At 45.8% G+C, this 19195-nt stretch overlaps 1 protein-coding gene across 1 annotated transcript in view; it reads right to left on the bottom strand.

The window, feature by feature from the left end:
• grm8a (glutamate receptor, metabotropic 8a) overlaps positions 1 to 19195 on the bottom strand; it is a gene marked incomplete at both ends in the record, with an annotated part of 184358 nt that overhangs the window by 87778 nt on the left and 77385 nt on the right. Inside the window, one exon of the mRNA XM_079755956.1 lies at positions 4006 to 4222. Within this exon, the coding sequence (XP_079612082.1) occupies positions 4006 to 4222 (217 nt within the window). The remainder of the gene's footprint in view (positions 1 to 4005; positions 4223 to 19195) is intronic.

Below are 19195 nucleotides of genomic sequence, written 5' to 3' on the forward strand. Positions count from 1 at the left end.
ATGTGTGTGTGCGCGAGTGTGTATGCATTTGTGTGTCTGTGTGCGTATGTATGCATCTGCTTGCATACTTTTCCAATCAGGCACTTTTAATTGCTAACGGAATTCAATGCATGCAGTGACATGTGTACGCTCTGAAGTACCGCTTTTAATTTGAAAAACCTTTGAATTCATTACTCCATTTCAGATGTTTTCAACAGCTAGGGGTGACCGCAACTGCCAAATGAACATCAATTAGATGGATGACAGAGTCACGTATCAGAAGCGGAATGTAGAATACGCTTTTTCAACGAGATATACAAACGAAAAAATGCCCAAGAGTTCTCCAAGCACTTGTGATCTCTGTGATACAAAAGGCATCAGAGCAGATTATACCACACAACAAAAGTATGAAATGTTCCCAAAGTGGAATGATGCGGGCAGCGTTGTGTGGCCGGGACGCTTGAGTAGGCTTAACAGTGTTTAAAAATAAATCGCGTTTCAATCCCCGGCTAATGGATATTCACCGAGGCCGCCTTTAAAAAAGGAAACAATTAATGAAAGGAGGATTCGCACGTTGCGATAATAAGCAGACAGTCGCTCATTGTTGGACGGACAGAGACACACAGAGAGGGGACCAAAGAGGCAGAGCTGTGCGGAAAAAAGGAAGGGCCGAAGATTAGTTTTCGGAGCCAAGGAACTAATTAAATGAGCGCGGAGATAACCGTTTAATTATTTCTCCCTCATCACACTTTTTATTTTTTCGAACTCTCCCCTTGGACTCTCTCTGCCTCCGTCGCCTTTTCTGGTGTTTCGGGCGTATCCGACCGGAGGAAGGCTGGCGAGCGCCAAACACGTCGCATGTTCATTTTGTGTACACACACAAGCCCACACACACACACAAACGGGAACAGCCATTTGTCCATGTTCGTACATACATGCATGCATGCACAAACACAACCACACACGCAGGCACGCACGCACATGCACACACACACACACACACACACACAGTCCTATCATATGTCACCCTGGCTCGCACGTACATACACACATCGTTATACATGGATGTTGAATATTTTGTTATTTTTTTGTTCACTATTTTGGACACAAACATACACGCATGCATGCACACGCATACACACAAGTACAGACACGTGCACTCTCATGCCCGCCCTCTTTTTCTCTCACACACACAGACTGTACAGTCATAAATTGAGAGGGGTTCAAAGGTCACCCTAGGGACTCGTGATTAACTTCATAAGGCCTTCTCCGTTCCTCCATGTATCCCACACCGAGGCCCAAAAAGCGGCACGGCAAATATTTGTTTTGGTCCCTCGCAAAATTGGCTTTGGCTGAGTCATAAATCTCGACCGGATTGACCTTTATTTGTTCATTAACCCGAACATTACGCTGATGGGATTTCTGTGTATTAAAGGCCGCGGTAGAACATTGCGTCTTTATTAAAAATATCTGTCTGCTAAACAACAAGGTGTCAGGTTTTCATCCAGAGTAACGACCGATTTCAGAACTCGTTAACAACGGCATGAATCAACAATTCATGTTGGGATTGGATTCAGGCGTTATTGTTTCTGACAGAGTAGAAGATTCGGTGCAGTACTGCACAGTAGGCGCTTGAAACCAGTTAGTGGTCCTTCCTGTTTCCTGTCGCTGCCGTCTCCTGTTCTCCCAGACAGGTATTCGTGTCTGTTTGGAAAGTGATATCCACCTCTTAAGTCGTCCAAAGGGATCAGGAGGGAGGACAAGGGAAAAACGAAAACATACACAAAGACACACACACACACACATGCACACGCACGTGCGCACACACATACATGGACGCGCACACACACACACACACACACACAAACACACAAACATAGAGGCACACACATAAACACACATAAAAACACACAGGCACTCACAGACACACACACACACACACACGCTCGCACACGCACAGACACACACACACACACACACACACAGGCTCATTCCCATGCCAATAGCTCTGTGATATACTCAGATATAAACACTCACATCATCTCAGCCCCCACCTACCTGGCGAGAGGCCCTTGTCATTCATATGCATGCACACGCGTGTCACGCAGACACAAACACAAACACGCACACACACACACACACTCGCAGAACCTATTAAATACATGAATATGGATGACAGATATCAGCATACAAAGAACCTTGTAATCTGCAATCATTACATCGCAATCACACAAAAAAATCACATTGTGTTCTTCTTTGTGCGTGCGTGCGTGCGTGCGTGCGCGCGTGGTTCTGTTAGCATGCACCTGGGGGGGGTCTTTGTGTGAGTGTGCCCATATGGTATTGTGTTTTCTGTTAATGCCATCTATGTTCACCTTTGAAAAAGGGCAATGTTGTGCCGTTATCTTGTGTTTATCGGCATTTCTGTTAGACGCACAAATACAGTCGCATGTGCGTCTCTCACGCTCTCGTGCACAGACCCAACCCACACATGCACACATCTGCAGAGCCACAGAGTAGACAAATAACTGACTGTCATCACAGAAGCTCTCTCCCTCTCTCCCTCTCTCCCTCTCCCTCTCTCCCCGTCTCCCTCCCTCTCCCTCTCTCTCTCTCTCTCTCTCCCTCCCTCCCTCCTTCTCCCTCCCTCCCTCCTTCTCTCTCACATAAGCAACATAGGACAAAGTTAAATGCTGAGTCTCAAAACATTCAAACACACACACACACAGATGGACAGGTGAAAGCACCAATCTGCCGGCTCAACAGACAAATTCCTTAGTGGAAAAAAGAAGGAATGAGAAGAAAGAAAGAGCAGAGGGTGCAGCAGATAAGGAAGAGAGAGAGAGAGAGAGAGAGAGAGAGAGAGAGAGAGAGAGAGAGAGAGAGAGAGAGAGAGAGATTGACAGACACGCATACAAAGTGAAAGAGAACGAGAGAAAGAGAGAGAGAGACAGACGGGGTGAGAGAGAGGCATTTGACGTTCACATCAAGTTGAATACATTAAACATTTCAGGCAGATGAAAAAGCGACAACAATGAGATGTCAAAAACATTTTTTCTCTGCGGTTCATTGTCTACGCCTCGATGCCAGGATAAATCACCTTATTAGTGCAACACTTACTATTATTAACTAACCTGAGTTCAGATCGCTGTACTGTCTGCGTATCATCAGGAACAAGCGGAACGGATATTCGAAAAAGATTATTTACAGTTCCACACAGGCATCAAGGTGACAAGGTGTCTCGGATTCTTTACGTGCGCTACCGGGATTTATCTGAAGTCAACGCTCAGGATCTATCAATACAAAGCAGTACAACGAGAAAAACAGGAAACAACATCATGAACATATCTGCTGATGATTTCCCTGGGGAACACGGCCGCTGCCAGACTGATCTTAACGGAGGTCCTCTGGAATCTTATATATCTTATAACACAGGGCTAGCATGAAGTATTAATATTAGATATGACGGACTAAAGACCAGACAGCACTTTGTGGATTTAAAGATTGAAACACTTTAAAGATGAAAGATTAAAGATGAAACACTCCACTCCACCTACCGTACCATCGTCAATAATTAACTAATCACATCTAAGCAAAGCATCCCTAATAAATCCTTTAGGTTCAACCGGATAGAAACCTTTTCTCTCCAACTATAAATTAAATTCAGTGAAATAGACGCCAGTGTCATTCACAGAAAAAATAACCTTAAGAAAGCACAGAGGACATCACAAAATGACTTGAGTTGCAGGCTTCACACGTATGTTCTTCAGCAAGAATCTCAGCGACCGTCACAAACCTCCTAGTAACGATGTTACTAGGAGGTTCCTTGAAATAGAGACCTTGAAATAGACCGTCACAAAGCGGTCTCACACATCCACAACCCCACCAACACACACACTCGTGGTGTGCCAAAAAAGAACCACCATCAAACAGCAGCGCAATTCGGTATCGTTTCACAAACAAGGAAGATCAGACATGAAAACGTGCGAACGTAAACGTGGAGAAATAGGGGAAAAGCGCCCTTACCGGTTTCCCTTGAGATCTGCACGAAGGCCTCCACGCCGCTCTCGCCGTAGTTCCCCTCGGACGCCAGCGTGGACACGTAGTTCCAGCCCATCGCCGTGACGATGTCCATCATGGCCTGCGCCTGGTACGAGTCCGGCGGCACCACCCGGGAGAAGAAATCGTAGCGTGTGTTGTCGCTGAGCTCCGGCGCCGTGGAGGCGTAGCTGATCTGAGGGATCTGGAGGAGACGAAGAAGAAGAGGAAGAGGCAGGGAGAGAGAGACAGAGGAGTGGCTGGTTAGAAACACAGGGAGCACAAAGTGATGTGAAACGTCCGGGTTGTGTGGTGGCCGTCCCGGTTCTCTGAGGAAGGAGCTGGCCCAGTAATGGTCGAGCAGCAGGAGAGTTGTAGGCCCAGGGAAGGGAGTCTAGGTTTTGCCGCGTGGTTAGGGTGGTAAATGTGTCCATGGCCATATTCAGCATTGAATCTCTCTTGTCCATAGTTAATCTTACAATGTAATAGAATAGAATAGAGGATTGCACCACTCTTCGGCACTGGTCTTTAATTAGCAATGCCATTGGAAGCTATTGTACTGGAAAGTGTAATCCATCGCTGGTTCCACTGGTTCTAAGCATTTTCTTCATTAAAGAATGAATGAATGTTTGCCCATGCACAAATGAGCATTGATCATTTGCCCATGAATAATTGTTTCGTTATGCACAACCACTAGCCTTGGATGTGAACGGAGGGCGTTCTGAGTAAAACACGACACACAGAAGATACAGCATCGTAAATCAAACCCAGAGAAATAGCCCCTCTGAAGTGTTATTAAGAGTTCACATTTACAGAGGAGGAGAGAGCGAGGGAGGGATCCATTATCAACAAACAAAATGTCGGACACCACCAAGGAACAGATATGAATGAACCTGGGGGCTACAAAATAAAAGCGTGTTGTTTATCTGTTATTTACATTTTCTTTTCTTCGCCGCTTTACCGTCAATTTAAAGGGAATGGAACGAGCGATTTAAAGGAAATGTCGTGATGAGGTAAAAGGCAGGATGTGGGGTCGCCAGTGATCGAGCGCTTGTTTACAGAGGCGAGATACGGGATTGGTTAAACGTGGAGAAACCAGACGAGTGGACAGACGAACAGACAGCACAGTAATGAAGGGAAGAGGGCTGGCAGGAGTTGAAAGGCCTCTACACACACACATATGCACACACACACACACACACACACACCCACACCCACCCAGACACACACACAAACATATTCACCCAAACACACACACACACACACACACACACACACACACACACACACAGTAAGCGGTATGCAATAAGATGTGCAAAGTGTTTCGGTAAATTGGGTTTTCTTTATCGACAAAGCAAACATACACACACACACACACACCAGCCCCCCCGCCCCCCCAACACACAAACACGCTTCAATTAGATGTTTTCTTCATCATAAACCCATAATCAGTTTGCTTCTCAGATCTCCTCGGGGAACATTGTTCACACACACTCACACAGAGACTCAAGCACACACTTGAAGAAAACCAGCACACACACACACTCACCCTGCACCCCTGCCAGGCATGTAGCCATTGATAACTAAGTATGTCAAGTCATGCTATTCCACATCGTATTATGCTAACTGATTAGCATATCAGTTTTGGTCCGGGCGTTGCAGAAGCTGTGATCAAAAAGAAATCTGAAAAAAAGCTATCCAATCTTATTCTCCTTGTGGGTATGGCTCATGCTTCTGAATATATTGATTGGACGGCCGAGGCCATGGGAAAAGGAACACAACTCATGCCTTTGGGAAAACGGTATCCCGGTCAAAAGGTTGTCTGCGAGAGACACAGACAGAGACAGAGACAGAGAGAGAGAGAGAGAGAGACACAGACAGAGACAGAGAGAGAAAGAGAAAGAGAAAGAGAAAGAGAGAGAATCAGAGACACAGACAGACACAGACAGACAGACACAGAGACAGAGACAGAGACACAGACAGACGGTGAGATAGATAGATAGATAGATATAACATCCTACAGCAGAACCCACACCCAGCACCAAACATGCCGACGAATCGCTCTTCTGTCAGACAGACGGTATCTATTCGTTCCTCTTTCAGCTTTATTTTGGAGTTGTATTGTGTCCGCCTTCCCGCTCTCGTCTCCTTTCCCTCCCAGCCAGTGGTGCGGAGGCGTGTGTGTTCGTGACACTATGCCGAGCGGGTAGTCTCCTCTCCACGCTCCCATCCAATCCAAACTTCACGGGGAACACTCGAGATGAACCATGTTTAATTCATGGCAGCAAAAACCAAAACAAATTAGGTGAGGAAGTACAGGCAGAATGGGCTGGCATCAAAAGCTTTGTTTAAAAAAAGAATGTGCGTGTGTGTGTGTTTGTGTATGTGTGTGCATGTGTGGTTTCCGTACGTGCTTAACGCAGCTGTGTGTGTGTGTGTGTGTAAATGTGTGTGTGTGTGTGTGTGTGTGTGTGTGTGTGTGTGTGTGTGTGTGTGTGTGTGTGTGTGTGTGTGTGTGTGTGTGTGTGTGTGCCTGTGTAACTATGCGCATGAGTTTGATTATGTGGGCATGGGTGTGTATACGCCTCTGTGTTTGAACTCCTGTTTGTTTGTGCGTGTGTTTATGTGTATGTGTATATGTGTGTGCATGTGTTCAGCCTTTTCCTCCCTTTGTCCTTCTAAATAGAGGCCATCCCTCCTATCCTATTAAAAAACAACATGAAAGGGATCCATGGGAATGCGCCGAGAACGTTATGTATCTTGGTCACGTGGCGATAGCAGCAATGTGCTACTGATCTACCTATCTCTCGCATATTTCCGCACACACAGAGATGCTACCAAAAACAAACATACACACAAACATATTTATGGGTGCAGCAGTATAACAGTATGACACGGGTGCATACACACGCACAAACAGGCAACACATTTCTTGGTTTGTAGAAGGATGACGCATGCGCACACACACACACACACACACACACACACGCAGAGTCTGAATGCAGCTTAGTCATCCTCACTAGGTGAGCCTTGTAGACGAGTCTTGTAACGCGTCGCATTAGCAGTAAAAAAAACTGACACAGGGCGGAAAAATACTGGCGCGTGTAGAGGCTCCAGGAAGGACCATATAAGGGAGCACATTCAGTTGAACGTATAATCACAAGATACACTGTGCATCAACGGAGAGCACAGAGACAGAGACATCATAAATATGTTGTCTTTCAGACGGCAGACATTCGGTTCCAGGGTAACATGCAGTGAGCATTCAGATACAGATCATTAAAAAAGCCGGGTGGGCAAAGCGGCGTCTTGTGACAGGATGCCTACAGGTAGACTGGACATGGGGAAATCAAACCCAGTAACTTTCAGCTGGGAGTCAGACATCATCACTTCAACACTAGAATGCCTACACACGATATCGCTGCAGGGGCAAGAAAGGGAGTGATTCGCCACGGTAAGACATGCAAACATTGGCAGGGATTTTTCTGTCTTTTTAGCAGTGGAACCTTTTATCATTGGAGATGAGACACTGTACTTAACATGTAGTGTTTGGGCTTTTTCGTTGGGAACAGATGTACCAAACATTTCAGCAGACGCCGATCGAGTTTCCACAGCGGTGCTGCAGATTGCCTCGCTGAAGTTCAAACACATTACACCGAAGTGTTGAATTTCACACAACCAGACCCACACACAAACAGAAACAAGCATGCGCATACACACCCACACACAAACACACAGGTAACCAGCTTCGAGCAGCCCACAGTCGTGTTTAACATCAATGTACCATTTGAGAGAGCCGGCATTGTCTAGCCTGATTCATTCACGCGAGGCAGACTGACGGCGGCCATTTTTATTGCTATAACAGGGAGCAAGCGTTGGAGGCGGAGTTAGAGACTTGAGGAAATGATTCCTCTTTGCCCCCTAACCCACAATGGTAGTGAAGGCCGGTTACGCCACCAATCCCTATAATTCTATTGGCTCTAATGAATTTGTGAAATTGTGTGTGAGTGTGTGGGATTTGATATTGATGTTTCGCTTCTGATGTGATTTAGTTCTGCTTTATTATGGTCTTGCCCTCCTTTTGCTTTCTAGATACTGTAGGTGTCTCTCTCTGTCTCTCGTTCTCTTCCCCTCTCCCTTTCTTTTTCTCTCTCTCTCTCTCTCTCCTTATAGCATAAGCACATCATTCATATTTCATCTACTTATACTTTGCCTCAATTAATTCCTTATGGCTTTATCACAAGCAAATATCACAATAAAGGTTAGTAAATCTGGCATGGCTTTTGTCTTCCCCCAAGTAATTTTTGGTAAACAGCTAACTTTGCATTTTGTTTTTAAATTGTGTCCAGCCTCTGCGGTTCTTCCTGCCAAAGCAGTGGGAAGCTTTTGAAATAATAATTAGTCATTGTTTGAGGGCATTCCCGGGAAAAAGGCAAAGATTCCAAATCCAAACCAGTTCATGTCCTGCCCTTCATTTCTTAATGTCCTTCCATGGTTTAAAGGTCTTTGGTTGATAAAATATTTACCCATTTGTGCAAAACAATTATTTTCTGGGTTTTCTTTTGTATTTTTTGTGCTGTACAAAAGCGAGAAGCCAGTGAAGGACTCTATAGACACCGTTGTCACCGCTATTTAAAATCCCAACTTAAAAACAAAGCTGTAAAAAACCTGAACTCTATCCCTCCCTCTAGAACCAACCCTGCAGGGGGCGAAGCAAGATCAACTTTCTGATTCAACCACTTGATTCTCTGTTGTTTACGACCGACTAAATTCTAAATACAATTTTATGAACAAAATCAACTAAAATCTACAAAATATGTCTTGCCAGACCAAAAACACTACTGGCTGATGACTAAGGTATTATATTTCTTTATTTTTTAAAAGATTGAAATTCCTGTCTGCACAATGGATACCAAAAGTATTACTCTGAAAGGAAGGAATAAGTTAGTGCAAAAAAAGAGTCAAAATAACGATTTAGTTTTAGCAATAAAAACAATTAGCATGTGGAAAGATACTTTGTTAATGGTTTTGGCTGATGGTTCATCAATACCTAATCATCACCCTCATAATCAAAAAAACGATCATTCAGAACTATAGATCATCCAGCAAGTTATTACAAGGCAAAATAACCCCCCAAAAAGTGTAGATACAAGGACTTCCCATCTGATGGATGAGTTAGTTAGAAGACCTGCCAGTCTTGAATCTCTGCCAATGTTGCTGTCCGCTGGTTTGTGTGTTTGTGTGTGCGCGTGTGCGTGTGTGTGTGTCAGAGTGTTATGGACACTTTTTGTCAGGGCATTAGTTTGATCGATGTCTCTGGTCTTGGGTTAATTAAACCCCAAAGACAAGCCACACACACACACACACACACACACACACACACACACACACACACACACACACACACACACACACACACACACACACAGAGTGCATACCCCTCTCTTTTTTGGGTTAATGATGGATATTAAACAATATATCACCGTCCGTCCCACAAGACAGAACCCAGGTCCGTTTACACTGTAAACGGAATAAGTATGTCACTTGTAAATACACGCAGAACATTGACGAATAGTTCCACCTTCCCATCACACACACACACACACACACACACACACACACACTGCTGGGACCACACACAGGGCCACACAACAAATAAGAACAAGGATAAGAAAGAGAGAGAAGCAGTAGGAGCTGAAGAGTGCCCTTCATTGTAACACACATCTGTCATTGAAAAGCGGCACTTTTGGTGGATGAAGATGTTTTTCTTTCAGCCCTCATGGCGTCGATTTTACCCTTTATTGCATAAAATGGTAAGCATGGTTCCACTATTTTATGGCGCTCCCTGCTGTAGGATTTGAAGAAACAGATGCAGAATACCAGCAACAGGGACCACTATAAAGTCTCCCATGGGGTCCATCAGACCTTTAAGCCCGTATGCCATACAGAGCGGAACCGAAGCAGGCGTAGAATGGGACTGGGGGTGGTGGCGGCGGGCATTACTCAGCTCAGCACGCTTAACTTCGCAGACTGAGTGTTTCAGACGGAAGGTCTTAAATTGACCGCCTGTCTGTGTACGAGCGTTTGATTGGACCACTTTCGCTGTCAGCTGATGACAGTCACACGACTGGAGAGTCCCCGCCAGGACTAGCGACCCCCATTTGATTGCGAACTGAAGGCCAAAGCTGTGTCGTTGGAAGCATCTGCAAGAGGGTGAACGTGGCCTAATGCAACGAGGATAGAACGCAGTATGGAAGGGTTTTTTTTCCCCACCACCAGTGTATGTGAGCGGCCATTTTAAATATACGCATCCTTTTGTATCTCAGGCTATTCTTCAGGCTGCCACTGCATACAAAACACAGTGCAAGTTCTGAAGAAGAATACCTTGTGTGTGTGTGTGTGTGTGTGTGTGTGTGTGTGTGTGTGTGTGTGTGTGTGTGTGTGTGTGTGTGTGTGTGTGTGTGTGTGTGTGTTGATATACATCCTTAATTGGCTGTGAGCAACATTGAAATTCTCTTTGCTGTCTCTGTTTTTGTTTTCGCCATTCCTCGCATCGGGGGAATCACACGACTGGAACAGCAGTTTGAAATGAGATTGCTGCCGATGCAAACACGCGCAGTCGCGCACATACAGAAACACAACAAACACACACGCACACACACATACACAAGGCGGGCAGGTACAGACAATAAAAGAGTGGGAAGAGAGAGAGAGAGAGAGACTCGATGACGAATGGAAAAAACAACAATGGCAAGGATGAAGAGGAGAGAGAGAGAGAGAGAGAGAGAGAGAGAGAGAGAGAGAGAGAGAGAGAGAGAGAGAGAGAGAGAGAGAGAGAGAGAGAGAGAGAGAGAGAGAGAGAGAGAGAGAGAACGATGTTCTCACGAGAGAGACAGGCATTGACTGATTGAATGATAGAGAGACACCGAGAGATAAGACACTCAGCGGGGAACGTGGGGGGGGGGCAGGGGAGACGGGGAACTGTTACCACGGACCTTTGTGACATTACAGGAGACAAGGGGAACACAGTGTCGACAGGAGAGGAGACGTGACACGCAGCGGCCGGCATTACGGGAGGTTCCCGCCAAAACGCCAGAACAGAGAGGAAGTGGCGGCGGGCGCGTGGGAGGGCTTAGGGAGGAGGGGCTTATCAAACGCAGAGCGAGAGCGAGAGAGAGAGAGAGAGACGGGCCCGACGTGCCGCCGGAGAAAGTAGTCTGGGAGAAGTGAACGAGAACAAAGAGCCTGAAGGAGAATAGATGTGAGAGGAGGCAGGCAGACGAGCAGACGATAAGGCAGATGGGAGCAGACAGGAGCAGTGGATGGCAGATGGAAGTGTGGATCTCGACGGTCTCGCGGTGCGGGACCACAGAGCCTTGAGATCTGACGGAGACAGGGGGCAGGGGAGACAGGGACATGGACGAAGAGAGAGGGAGAGAGAGAGAGAGCGAGAGACAGAGCGAGAGACAGAGCGAAAGACAGAGCGAGAGAGAGCAAGAGAGAGAGAGAGAGCAAATAGGTTTGTTAAAACGGGAGCCAAGAGGGGTTCTTCAATAGAGAATAAAATAAAATAAAACACTCAAATAAAAAAAGGGTTAGGAAGGAAACGCAGCGAGACAGGGACAACGGAGCCCAAGGAAGATCTAATGCAGCTAAGGTGATGAATAAAACAGCAGCCAAAGAGAGAGAGATAGAGAGAGGAGAGTGTCGCCACAAAGAACAAAGCAACAGAACAGAGATAGATGCAGTAAAGAGCAAACACACACACACAGAGAGAGAGAGAGAGAGAGAGAGAGAGAGAGAGAGAGAGAGAGAGAGAGAGAGAGAGAGAGAGAGAGAGAGAGAGAGAGAGAGAGAGAGAGAGAGAGAGAGAGAGAGAGAGAGAGAGAGAGAGAGAGAGAGAGAGAGAGGTAGGCAAAGACAGACAGAGGGAGAGAAAGAGACAGAGAGAAAGGGGGGAGCTTAAGATAAAGATAGATAGCATTAGATAAAGAGCGAGGGAAAGCTAGAGAGAGGCATAGGTAGGGAGAGAGGTAGGCCTCCACGGAGGGAGAGAGAGGCAGGGACAGAGAGAGAGCGGGACAGATGTAGTGACAGAGAGAGAGAAAGAATGCACAGCCCTAGTACGCTGAAACAGGGGAACAATGAAGTCCAAACTAAGGGAGCATACGGGTGCCATTTTGATCACCATTACTGCAGATCACCGTCCGCCCCGGGCCTCGTGTCTAATTGAGTGTGAATGTGTGCGAGGGATTGCCACAGCTGTCAGACCACCTTAAGTAGATTAGTCGGACGATGGTGTGGACAACGTGATTGATGTAGCCAAGGGGTTGACTAATTGCCCTACACCCACTTGGGCAGGCCACACCAACACATTGGGGCGGCACTGCCTGGCGAAGGCATTTTGGGCAGGAATAAACTGTGCAAAAACAACAAGAGATGTTATTAGCATTATAAACTACACGAAACCCACTAGAGACAATGTTATTAATACAAACTATACAAAAACCACAAGGGACATTGTTATTATTAAAAACTACTTTAAACCACAAGGGCCATTATTATATCATTATAATTGAAGTACAATCTCACAAAATTCACAGGCACACAATACACACACTTTGTTTCCCAAATATACACATAAATAAAACACACACACTTCCTGACATTCCAAAGAGCAGCATGCAAACACTCACACATGCACTCCCTTTCCTACACACACTTATACCTAAGCAAAAACATAGACACACACGCACACACACACACACACACACACACACACACACACACACAATTAGAAACACTTGCAAACACCAAACTACAAAAAACGGATGAACACAAAACTTATTCTGAGATATCGCCAGCTCACTCAAGTGCAGGTAATTTGACATTCTTTGGTAAAAGTCCTGTCCTTCTATAAAAAGCACTTAAAGCGACTATTCTGAAGACACGAGTCAGTGACATTTTGACAGGAACATTTAAGTTGGGCAAATCATCCACCACAGGAAACAAAAAGAATCATAATCTGTCATCCTAAAGTATTCTATTTCGACTTTTAACAACTGCACAACAATCGCAACCCGATCTCAGTGACTTTGCAATTCTCGCTGACAAAGAGAAAAATCCCCTTAAAAGACGAGGATGAGAAAATTGATGTGTTCTATGTTGGTTGTCTAACTTTTAAAAAGCATGTAATCCATCATCAGGAAAGATGCCGTAAAACTCGTCTATTCCGAGGAACGGCTCGTCAACCGGCTGGAGCACTTTGTCATCGTGGAGCATGGATTTCCAACGGTTAACTTTTGTTGGGAAACACAATAAAACCCATGCTGTGCCCTTTGACTGCGACACAATAATGAGGGCGTCGTAGTGAAAGGTGTGTGCGGACGTTTGGAGCTTTGTCTGAGAAGCGGTCAATGTTGATTTCTGTGTACGAGAGAGGGTGAAGCTTCTCGCACACTTATATTAGAACGCCACAGTATACGTGTGTGTTTGTGTGTGTGTGTACGTGCGGAGCTCTGTCCGTCATTCATCAACATAGCTTGTTACAATCTCGTGTACAACCACAGAATTAGGGTAAAAAAAATATATTAACAAAGTTGGAATGGGTCATCACCATGGTAATGGTGGAACACCCTCCTCCCTAGAACGCTGAGCCAAAAATGGATAATTAAATCTAATTTGAGCTGAAATAGGGGATCCACTCAAGCATTTTGAGATAAACATTTGCTCAATCAGCTTTCAAGAAAGGACGTGGCTGTTGACTTGCCGTTCGTTTTCCCAATACATGTGGTTCTATTGATCAATTCAATCTATATTTAATTTAACATTTGCTTATTCAATCACGATACTTTAATACCTTGGTGGAAATATTGTAAATATTCAAGAGTTGTATTTGGTACGTTCAATCATCTTCTCGTAGATTCGTAGCATTTTCATTATATATATATATATCTTTTTTTTCAACACCTGAATTCCCCTCTGGTGACTAATTGGCAGTCGTAATAGATCTTCCTGTGCTTCATCTGGAGGACTCCACTGTAATGAAGGGAGACGAGAAAGACAGACAGAGAGGATTATTACCGCCAGGACAGCCCCCCCCGGTTGTTGCCGGCGTGTCTAACAGTCGGCCAATCAATGACGAGTGGATTGCTTTGCATCTTCCCTTTCGCTTATCCTCAATCCGTCCTCCTTGATCACTTTATCCGTCCCTTCGTTGTCATCTCTTCCGCCGCACCGCCGTCTCTTCCCGCCCTTTCTTTGATTACGGCTTTTTCTGCTGCGCTCGCTCTCTCCTGCGCATCGTTTCAGATTCTGCCGTTCTCATCTCTGCGTCTCTCTCCCTCTGTTGTTCAGCGCCTCTCGCACTTTTATTTTGAGTTATTTTAGGTTCTACAACGCACACTGTATCCTGTTTTCTATTTGAATCACACACCTCACTCTCTCATCCATTCATCCCCACTTGAGGTCACACAAAAAGTCACTATTCACACACACACATGAATTAATGCTTATGCATCCACACATCAAGGGGCAAAGTAATTATTTTTATCTTCATACCATTAAAATGGGTCTTTCCAATAGTCAGTGTGTTGCTGTTTGTGTGGAGGTGTGTGTGCGCACACACTTTTGTGCGTGCGTGTGTAGCTGCGTGTGTGAGAGATAGGTCATGAAGCATGAACAGCATGAATACTCAGTATCCCAGTAGGAATGTCTGTCACCCACTGCACTTTTTAAATGCCAACGCGAACGCGCACACACACACACACACACACACACACACACACACACACACACACACACACACACACACACACACACACACACACACACACACACACACACACACACACACACACACACACGCACGCCAATGCATTTCAAGCTGTTTTGCATACAATGATCCCATTTAACTCAAGGAGGTACCAGTGAATGATGCTCATTCATCATTGCCGAATATTACACGTCCTGCAGGAAGAACTTGGCAGAGGAGTCTTAAATATTGAACATATCCATCTTAACAACAATCTAAAAGAAAAAGATGGTGGCACACACAGCTACACAGTCAAGATTGATTGAGGACACGTAAGGCAATTTCTTCTGGGTGCAAATACGTTTGTTTTCCTGTGATGTGTGTGTCTGAATTAGTGTGTCTGTGTTAATGTGGGCTGGTGCGTGTGCACACACTCATGAAGCTGATACCACAACACACACGCACACAGTGTGTGTATGTATGCATGTATGTATGTATGACGTATGTATGTGTGATTTTTATTGCATGTGCTTGTTAGTATGTGCAACTGCATGTATGCGAGTGCGAGTGCATGTGAACGCGCATGCTTGCCTGTGTGTGTGTGTGTGTGTGTGTGTGTGTGTGTGTGTGTGTGTGTGTGTGTGTGTGTGTGTGTGTGTGTGTGTGTGTGTGTGTGTGTGTGTGTGTGTGTGTAGGATTTTCATTTATTCCTGGGGATCAGCTTGGAATTCCTTTCTAGAGACTCATCATGAGCACAGCAGGCGAGCACTTCAAGACAACAGCGTTTTGCATCCCAAGATTACCTCCCATCACATTGCGTGCGTGCGTGCGTGCATATACGTGTTTGTGTTGAATGTCCTGTTCCACCTAACAAGGATGATAGTGTCAGCTAACCACTGAGGCTCCTCATAAACATGTTTCCCCCACAGAGGTCAAAACATGCGCTGCACAGCGCACACACACACACACACACACACACACACACACACACACACACACACAGACCAAGTACCGGCATTGGAACGCAAGCCCACAAAGTCACACATTTGATTGCACTTTAAGCACAGAGAAATGCACAGACTGAACACACACACACACACACACACACAGTGTAACTACACCCCTGGGGTTAAGAGTCATTAACAACGTCTGATTACCCTGTACATGATTAATCATTGTGCACCCTACAGTGCAGGGAGACCAACAATACTGTAGACCAGTGGCGATAACATTGTGAGTGCTTACTCTTCATAAACTTTTTGCCTCACAGCTATACATAACACCAGCCCTGACGTTCCTTCCTACACAAAGCTAGCTCCCCTTAGGCTATCCTAAACTGCTACCACACGCAAGACCCAACAATGAGATAAGATAACGGGATCTGACCCAGTGCATAGGCAACTTGTTGTCGTGTTGTTGCGTGTTAATGATCCACTTTGTTGTAATCGGTTGTGTACCTCGTAAGAAAGGTCCTTCAGAAGAAATGAGATATGAGACATGGTTAACCCCGACAGTTGACCTACAGCCACTAGCCTTCCAAGTTGCTAAAGTATTCTTGGGTTATTTCGTTTTTGTGAGCAAGGATTGGATACAAAACACACCTGGAGGAAAAAACGTCTGCATCATGCATGTTGGGCGAAAGATAGAAGGCTTGGTGATATGAGACGAGAGGGTTCTGTTTCATCCCTGAAAAGCTCTGGGTTCGATCCCAAGCGTGCCTTTAGGTGTTGAAGAGCAAGATGCCCTGACTCCTATTACCTGGTCCTTATTGACCTGCATTCACTATGGATGGTGGATGATCTGGATTTTCCTTCTGGGGGATCAATGCAGTTCTTATCTGATCTTATCTGACCTGTTTAAAAGCTTCAGCTGAATACCTGAACACTTTTTACTACTGCTACTCCTTACTATTTATACTGGCACACAAATATCATAAATGTATGTATGGAAAAATACCCCAAAATTCTAAACTGAAAAACAATATATTTATTGGACGATATCTTAACTATATATACCAAAGACTATATTAAATATAAATACAGATCAACGGTTGAAACAAAATCCCTTTCAATGTTTGCTGTACCAAATACAAACACGAACATCTAGTCCACTATGAATGGCACCAGACACCGACACACGAGTGCGAGTTTGTTTCCTTTCGAGGGACGCCGTGTCTCGCATGCCCATCTCTGTCGTGCACACGCCTCATGCACACGCCTCGTGACTTCCTAGGTGGCTGCGGGCCGTGGGGGGGGGGGGGGGGGGGGGGGGGGGGGGGGGAAGGCGTGGGCAGACACATTTCATGCGGCACACGCAGCAAACCACATAGGGGGTGGCGGCGAGGGCGGCGAGACAGATGGCGGGATATCACACTCCACTACCACCCGACGCTCTGCGGAAGGGTCCCGTGCTTTCGGAGCGCGTGCCGCGCCAAGGAGACGGGCTGGTGGCGGTTTGGTTTGGGGGGGGGGGGGGGGCGCTGGGGTCGGGGTGAGACACAAAGCGACGTGGCGTGGGATCACTGGCGGAGCGCGGCGAGTCGGAATGTGATTTAAACTTGTGTGACGGATTTGTGTCACATGAGAGGCGGCGTGCCGTTGAACAGAAAGAGAGTTTGACTCCCGGCTGGCTGAGAGCTCCTCGGCTGATACCCGCTGTCAAACTGTCTCAAAGTTAAGGGGCTTCCGTCGGAGTTAGGAGTACAGTCAGCTGCCCTTAGCTCTACCTGCTCCCAGTGGACAGGCATCTGAATCTCGCTTTGGATGAAAGTGTCTGCAACATGACTAGAGGGGGGATGCAAGGGGAAGGGATCGTGTGAAATGAAAAGCTAAAACGGCAAACTGCACTTCATTCAGTCATCCTGTCGTCTGGCTGCTGACTTTTGTTTTGTTTTGTTGACTTTTGTTGTTGTTGTGGGCCACGTTGCGCTGGATCAAAGGGTTAGCGCCTTGCAGGCAAAACAAGGAAATTTGGTTTCAGGAAAACGAGAAGCAATTGCCACTTCAGCCTACATTTACACAAGTCCATTAGAGCAATGCCATTTTCTGTACGTGCATGAGCGCGTGGCCTATGCGTCTTACATACGTGGACTCAATCAGCCCCGTCGGTGTACCGTTAGATCGTTAAGGTTGGCAGCTACGAGGTGACGGGCTTTTTGCATAAACAACAATCAAACTGTGCACGTTTCTGAAGCGTTTATAATTACAGACATGATTGGGCCGCTTCCCCTCGTATGCTTTAATGGACTTTAGCAACAGGCTGCTGGGTCCATTTAGTAGCGGGAGGCCTCAAAACTATTAGAGGCGTTTATAGGATAAGTGACAGCCCATCGCTAACGATTTAGCGAACGCTCGCTCGGACGGACCTCGCCACCTGCGAGCTCGGAGGTTGACGGGCGGGTGCGTGCGCGCGGTGACACGTTTGATGCGTGCCCAATCAGGGCTCCACGTGGGGATCCCAGTGCAGGGCTCGGCAGTGGTAGCAGGTGACTAATAGGTTTTCAGGAATCACACACACACACACACACACACACACACACACACGTGCATAAACGCACACACATGCACACACACAAATATGCATACACTGACGCACACACACAAATATGCATACACTGACGCACACACACATTCGCATACTCACACACTCCTAAATTAGCCATTGCTTGTCATTTGTGTTTGAAAACAAGTATTTTCTTTATACTGTATCAGAATTAAAGTTTAAATGTTACGCTCCCTAATACTACGGGGTCTAATGAAGAGGAGCACATAGCTGAATAAACGTTATTTAGTATTCATATCTTTTTTAACGTCACTGTTCGAGCAAAGTCTATTTTCAACTGTTTCATCCGTTTGTCAACGGGTTCAAGAGAAAAACCAAAGAAAGCACTTGTCACTTCAGAGGTTCCAGACCGGGACATCTGTTTGTTAGAAGAAGATAAACAAGAACAGGAAACATAGAAAGAAAGACAGACAGAAAGAAAGAAATGAGAGAAAAAAAGTGAAAAGAAGGGAACAAAAAACAAAGAAGAATGAAAGGAGAAGGAGGGGAGAAACGGTTCGAGCGTTTGCAGCAGCGTTAATCCCACACGGGACCGACCCATCACTGGATGGGGGCGTGGACCTTGTTATCTGTTCCTGATGCTCTCTGGGGGGGCAGCATCCTCTTATATTTAGGGCCAGAATCACTGAAACATAGTCTGTCAAACACCCCCCCCCCAATATTTGTAGACCCCCTGTGTCCGTAAAACCTTTGTAACTATTGCACGCACACACAGACACACAAACATATGCACACACACACACACACACACACACACACTCACATTCTGACACACACAGGACAGTTAAAAATGAGTTCCTGAGACAGATGTGGAGAATTTGGTCCAATGCTTCAGAAGAACTAAAGAGAATATATTTACACAAT

This window comes from Pollachius pollachius (genome assembly GCF_949987615.1).
Source record: "Pollachius pollachius genome assembly, chromosome: 18".
Lineage (NCBI taxonomy): Eukaryota > Metazoa > Chordata > Actinopteri > Gadiformes > Gadidae > Pollachius > Pollachius pollachius.